The sequence below is a fragment of the Trichoplusia ni genome, chromosome 1 (genome assembly GCF_003590095.1).
Source record: "Trichoplusia ni isolate ovarian cell line Hi5 chromosome 1, tn1, whole genome shotgun sequence".
NCBI classification, from domain to species: Eukaryota; Metazoa; Arthropoda; class Insecta; order Lepidoptera; family Noctuidae; genus Trichoplusia; species Trichoplusia ni.
The window spans coordinates 12,865,215-12,872,143 of record NC_039478.1 but is presented as its reverse complement, the minus strand read 5'-3'; the positions used below and the strand labels follow the sequence as shown (position 1 = coordinate 12,872,143).

Genomic DNA, 6,929 nt, shown 5'->3' with positions numbered 1-6,929 from the left:
CTGAACTCATTATTATTGAAGGTTTTTTTCTTCCATTAATAATGAAACATTTTTGATAAAGTTATTTGTTAACCAAACCAATGCAAAGTTCATTAAATGTCAACGAAGAAATCTTTGATGGTATATTTGCTTTACAGGTGACAACTGAAAGACCTAAACGTTTTAGTATGATTACTGTTGACTGTTGTGTTATCAAACATCAAATAGTACTTTGAAGAAACGATTTCAGCGAGGAGTCCGTAACTACACAACGTGGTGACGCAACTTCATGGGCTAGTTCTCTAACATAACTGTCATTATTTGCGTTTAAAATATGAAGATTCTTACAATAGCACTCTTGATTTCTCACATAGTGAATTCAATGGCTATAGGGATCCAAAACGATGAACCGATAAGAACGAACTGTTCAGATTTATTCTCGTTTGTCCCATACATACAAACAATATTTATCGAGGTGGGTGAAGATACCGATTCTTCGTTAAAAACTTGTCTGCTAAAAGACATTGAAGATGACCAGGCCGTTACGATAATCAAAATAGACGAAAAAGACAAGGATTTCCAGATCGATTTTACGAAACCATTGTTTCAGACTAGTGACATGCCTGCTATCGCGATTGTAATAGAGACATTGTCAAGAGACTTAGTTGATGCTCCTTTTATGAAAACCATTTTTAAATCTCATTGGTCTATGTTGCATATCATAGTAACTAGCGACAAGCGGTTCAAGTGTGACGGAGGGACTATGAATTCTGAAGATCTAAACTTTTTGGAAGAAATAATGCACCAACTTTGGTTAAAATTCCGATTCATGCTCGTTGGCGTGACATTTCCAATGGCTTGCAAAAATAAGTTTGCTGGATATCATGGTAAAAAACCATCTAATACAAGTTTGTACGATAGATCGATCAAATTGCAAGATACAAATCATCTCATGGACATAAACAAAATTTTCACGCAATTAGGAAAGCAACTAGCAGAGAACTATCCGTTGCGGGCAAGCATATTTTTCAGAAATTTCACTTCAATAACTACTTGCAAAGACACACTTTACATTCGCCGCTTTAATCTGGACCTCACATATGGCTTCTGCGGACTAGATGGAATGGTAATGCACGACGTCTTAAGGTACCTCAAATTTAACTTGACATTTTCTGAAGACAAGGATTGCATTAATTATGGCTATGCGGGTCCTATAAACGTCAGCGGCAGTTTGGGCTGCATCGCCCGGAAAGAACTCGACGTATCGTTCAATTCAAGGTTTATGACTTTATATGCCGATGAAAACATTTATTACCTGTATTATGTGACAACAGATTCACTCTGTGCCGTGGTAAAGCAAGCTGAGATAATACCGATATGGATCGCGTTTTACCACATCTTAAAATTCTCAGTGTTCTGCTTTCTTATTTCGTTTGTAGTGGGTATGGGAGTACTCATGTGGGCAAAAGCTTTCATTGAAAAGAAGGTTACCGGCAGAAAGCCCATGACTCTTTGGTTCTATGTTCATGATGCGACAAATTCCAGTATATTTGGATATACACTGCTGAACAAAAGAACTGTTTTAAGAGGCACGTGCTTGATTCTCTCCGTTATTATAAATGCGGTATTTCAGGTCAGTTTATAATTGAATCATTCTATTAACAAGTTCTTACCAATTCAGGCGATACTAGTAGTAACAACTTTTTTTCACAAATACAATTCCAGAGTCACATTAACCGGACACACACTACTCTTCAACGATACAAAAATATCGAGACTCTCCAAGATCTTTATAACTATGGAGTAACGTTGTATACTTCACCTAATATCAAAGAGCTGTTGAGGCAAGTTACTGACCCGCACGACCATTTACAAATGGATTTCATAAACAAAGCCAAAATTACATCGGGAATAACACTTGGTGAGTTAAATACTCTCAAAGATGTAATGAGCCATTCTATCGTCCTTTGTTTTCTACATTTTGTTATTTTTTAATGTTATTTAATTTATTACTAATTTCCTCAGATTGCGTCATAAACGATGCTACAGTGACGACTCTTGATCGAAAAAATGATGTTACGTTGAAAATACTGGAATACTACACGGACGACCAAGGGATACCTATGGTCAATATAGTTGATGACTGTTTTAAAACCTACTTCCTATCCTACACCGCCAGATCAGGTATATGCTTTCACTCGTATGCAGGTACACGCAATATTTGAACACGCATATTTAACCTATTAATTGTCTAAATTCTCCTGAATTTCGGTTGTTTTTGACTAAAATATGAGGCTAGTGTTAGACGTTATCGCCATTGTGTGACGCTACACAAATTTCTCATCCATGCTGCTCAAAATGATTTTTATAAATAACAAAAGCTTTGTAACATTGCGTTCAGGAGATTAATCCTACACCGACATGATAATTCTAGAGTAATTTGTTGATTATCTGCTCCAGGTTTTCCATTCTTCGAGAACGTTCGTCAGTTTATAGAACGATTACAGGGGGCTGGATTACCCACAATGTATTCTACTTGGACCCAACGTATGCTCGGGGTACCAGAATTGACCTTCAAATATCATCAAGAAGCGCGACCTTTTGCTGAGACATCATTGGATCACCTTCGGATATCTTATGCAATACTGTTCTGCGGATATGTTTTGTCTACCATATCATTTGTAATTGAACTGTGGAAAGGCAAACGTCAAAATATTCCAATTGAAAGGATTTCAAGACGGAATCACGGAAGGAGAAACGTGCGTGGCTCATTTTAAACATTGACAAAATAACATATATGGTATAACTGGCATGAGTAGGTACGTACTTTGTGATAGTATGGCACTCAAAGCTAGCACTCTGACCTACTGCATCTATTATTTTTATGTAACAGACATAAACAGTCCATTGCGAGACTGGACATCTAACTCGTGCCACTGTTGCACTGAGAGTTCTGAACACATTGACTAAATATAAAACCTTTTTTTAAAGGAAAATTTGAATGACTGTTCCAACGGTTGCTTTACCTCGTCTTTTTGTTTTTATAGCGGTTGCGGCAACAAAAAACACCTTCTGAGTTTTTTTTAACTATTTTGCTGTAACGGAACTCTGAAAAAGCAGGTAGTTTTCAGGTAGGTTCCTCCAGTAAGCTGTAGGTAATTTAGAAATTAGTAATGTAAAAACAAAAATTGCAAGTAGTTTAGACTAATAACGTTATGAATAAAACTTAGCTTGTGTGAAAGTACTGTTTTAGTTTTAATTTATAGCTCCTAAACCTGTCCCTCTACCTTTTCCTTAACAATTGGCAGAGACGCATTTTTGACAATCGTTAAAAATAAAAATCATTACAAAAATAAATCATGAATCGTACTTAAACTACTACTACTGTACAGTTGGCTTTTATTTGTAAGTCATCCTGAGACCACTCAAATTTTCCCGAAGTACGGAATGTGTAACTATCTGATAAAAAAGGAAAAAGCAAAATTACTTCAAAAACATGTGTTGGCATGGCAATGAATGAGGCAAATGTATTTTTGCCGATAATTTAATTGAAGGAAAAAACAAACAACAACTGGTTTAGGATCATGAAAGAAAAATCAATAATATTTGACAAAAATAATTTTTATTGATGGAAAAAAGGATGTAAATATTTCGGCAAACAATTTACCGTTATCTATTGACAGCTTTGGTAATGAACAAAATAGGTACAGCTAGTAATCATATCGGTACTTATAGTGCACCACGCACGTGTTTCTTCTTGAGCTTGCGATTTGACACCGGTCCCATCCCATTCTCATTTTGAAGACGATCACGCCTACCTTTCCATAGTTCAACGACAAACAACATGGTCGACAAAAAATAACCGCAGAACAGTATTGCATAAGAGATCCGAAGGTTATCCAATGATGTTTCAGCAAAAGGACGCGCTTCTTGGGGGTTTTTGAAGGTCACCTCTGGTATCCCCAGCATACGTTGAGTCCAAGTATAGTACATTGTGGGTAATCCAGCCCCCTGCATTCGCTCCATAAATTCACGAACGTTCTCGAAAAATGGAAAATCTAAAAAATATACGAGTATGTATTATCAGGCATTATTTAATACCATTACGTTTTAGACTGAAGTGCTTAAAGTTATAATTTTCATTTACCTGATCTGGCGATGTAAGATAAGAAGTAGTTACTAAAACATTCTTCAACGATATTAATCATAGGTTTCCCATGAATGTCCTTGTAGTGTTCCAGTATTTGCATTGCAATATCGTTTTTTCTGTCAAGCGTCGTCACTTTAGGGTTCTTTATAAGGAAATCTGAAGAAACAAAATATTTTGGCAATGTGACGATTGGCAAGAATACGTGTTAGCTTGGAACACTCGACATCTTTCTCGGAACAAAATCCCGAGATAATTGTCGAGTATTCCTACAAAGTAATTTGATTAAGCAATCCCAATCCAGCAAGGAGGTTTTAGAGTACAGAGGAATTTGTTTTATATTTCAAATCTACAAAGGTTTTAATACCAGCTTATCACTCACCCAGTTTCATTCCCGTTGACATTTGGGCTCGATTTAAGAAATTCACTTGTGATTTGTCATTAGGATCTATAACTTCCCTCAACAGCTCTTTAATGTTAGGTGAAGTATACAGTGTTGCTCCACAACTATAAAGGTCTTGAAGAGTTTCAATATTTTTGTATCGCTGAAGAGTTGTGTACGTTCGGTTTATGTGACTCTGCAATTTAAAAATTACATTTTTTTACATAAATTTAAAACATCTTCGTGAGGAATGACGTTTTACATAACACTGACCTGAAATATTGCATTTATTAAAATAGAGAGAAATAAGCATGTCCCTCTCAAAACTGTTTTTTTGTTCCGCAGTGTATATCCCAGTATACTGGATTTGGTCGCATCATGAACATAGAACCAAAGAGACATGGGCTTTCTGCCGGTTAGCATTTTTTCAATTAATGCTTTTATCCACATTAGTAGTCCCAAACTCACTATCAACGAAAATACAAAGCATAACACTGAGAATTTAGAGATATTGTAAAAAGCGATCCATATTGGTATTATATCAGCTTGCTTCACCAGGGCACAGAGTGAATCTGTGGTCACATAATAGAGATAATGAATGTTGTCGTGGGAGTAAGAAGTCATAAACCTCGAATTAAAGGATACGTCGAGTTCTTTCCGTGCGATGCAGCCCAAACTGCCGCTGACGTTTCCAGAATCTACATAGCCGTAATTGATGCAGCTCTCGTCTTCAGAAAATGTTAAATTAAACTTGAAGTATTTCAGTACGTCATGCATTACCATACCATCTAGTCCGCAGAAACCGTATGTGAGGTCTCGATCAAACCGCCGAATGTAAAGCGTGTCTTTACAAGTAGTTATAGATGTTGGATATCTAAAAAATAAACTCGCTCGTATAGGATAGTGCTCAGCTAGGTCCTTTCCAGAGAACATGAAAGTTTTGATAACGTCAATAGGACGATAAGTATCATAAAATGTAATCCCTCTATCATATAAACTTGTGTTAGATTGTTTTTTACCATAATACCCAGCATAGATGTTTTGGCAAGCAAAAGGAAATCCCACGCCAACAAGCATGAATCGAAATTTCAGCCAAAGTTTGTTCATGAACTTTTCCAAAAACGTTAAGTCTTGGGAATTCATCGTTCCTTCATCACACTTGAATCGTTTGTCACTGGTTACTAAAATATACACTATAGACCAATGCGATACGAACAAGGTCTGAAAAAAAGGGGCGTCAATTAAGTCGAATGACAATCTTTCTATTACAATTGTGGTAGCAGGAAAGTCACTGGTTAGAAACAGTGGTTTGGTAAAATCAATCTGGAAATCCTTTTGCTTTTCTTGTGTTTTGATGATTGTAACGGCTTGATCATACTGAATATTTTTTAGCAGACAAGTTTTTAATGAAAAATCGGTATCTTCACCCAAATCGATAAATATCGTTTGTATGTACGTGACAAAAGACAGCAATGCTGAACAATTTGTTATAATCGGTTCATCGTTGAGTATCTCTCCAGCCATTGAATTCACTACGAGAGAAGTCAAGAGTAGTAATGTAAAAATCTTCATATTTTAATCGCACTTAATGACGATATGTTAGTGAAGTAGCACATCAAGTTGCAACACCATCTAGCTACGGACTTCTCACTGAAGCCCCTTCTTCAAAGCGCTAGTTGATGTTTGATAACACAACCGTCAACAATAATCAAACTAAAACGTTTAGGTGGATCGTTTGTCAACTTTGTTAAACAAATACCATCAAAGATTTCTTCATCGACATTTAATGAAGGTTGCATTGGTTTGGTTATCATAAAACATTAATGCAAGGTAAATAAATTTCAGTAACTATGTGTTTAGATTGGTCGGCTGTAAACAGTTCAATCATTTTATTGTACTTGAACAAATGCGTACATATGTACTATCTGATTTCAGAATTCTTCCGCTGTAAGTGGCAAACATTTGTCTTTCATGTTATAGCTTAAAGTTTGCACGCCATATACATTCACAAATTAACACATTGTTATATCAACAGTTGGAGTCGTAGTATAAAAGAGATTTACACTAGTTTATATCTATTGTTCTCGAAGTACTTGGGAATGGCAAGGCTCCTTATATTTCTGATTCTTACAATAATTATTGCTTTTACCACTGCACGTCACGGCTTGCATTTGCATCCAGAAGTATTGAAGACGACGATAGAATTACATATTGGTAATGATTACATGGATTACAACCCGGAGTACACTTTGATGTTCAGAGAAATGGATGAAGTGGCTGCTGTACCTTCTCCAAATATTTTAGAAATTGCTGGTATATCCGTAGAGTAATAAGTGGTGTTAAGATGGGAGAAGCGAAGCAAAGACATGAAGAGTTGTTGTATATATAAAATATTGTATAAATCTTAATAAATTGATAATA

At 36.0% G+C, this 6,929-nt stretch overlaps 2 protein-coding genes across 2 annotated transcripts; one reads left to right on the top strand and one right to left on the bottom strand.

Annotated features, from left to right (window-relative positions):
• Positions 1-2,784, top strand: LOC113495688. Its single transcript, XM_026874601.1, has 2 exons — positions 1-1,900; positions 2,005-2,784. Exon 1 carries the CDS (start codon positions 314-316, stop codon positions 1,622-1,624), a length of 1,311 nt encoding a protein of 436 aa, XP_026730402.1. The 5' UTR covers positions 1-313; the 3' UTR covers positions 1,625-1,900; positions 2,005-2,784.
• Positions 2,785-3,449: 665 nt separating this feature from the next.
• On the bottom strand, positions 3,450-6,929 carry LOC113500511. The gene is made up of 4 exons (XM_026881344.1): positions 4,771-6,929; positions 4,509-4,711; positions 4,127-4,285; positions 3,450-4,037 (listed from the first exon to the last, which is right to left on the bottom strand). The coding sequence occupies exons 1-4, from the start codon at positions 6,078-6,080 to the stop codon at positions 3,709-3,711; spliced, it is 2,001 nt and encodes a 666-aa protein (XP_026737145.1). The 5' UTR covers positions 6,081-6,929; the 3' UTR covers positions 3,450-3,708.

Excerpts from the sequence above, each read along its gene's own strand:
- LOC113500511 (XM_026881344.1), bottom strand. The coding sequence starts at position 6,080 with ATGAAGATTTTTACATTACTACTCTTGACTTCTCTCGTAGTGAATTCA. Across the intron at positions 4,712-4,770 it reads ATATTTCAGGTCAGTGTTAT|ATTGCAGAGTCACATAAACC; the intron begins GTAAAACGTCAT and ends TGTAATTTTTAA. Across the intron at positions 4,038-4,126 it reads ATCTTACATCGCCAGATCAG|ATTTTCCATTTTTCGAGAAC; the intron begins GTAAATGAAAAT and ends TATATTTTTTAG.
- LOC113495688 (XM_026874601.1), top strand. The coding sequence starts at position 314 with ATGAAGATTCTTACAATAGCACTCTTGATTTCTCACATAGTGAATTCA.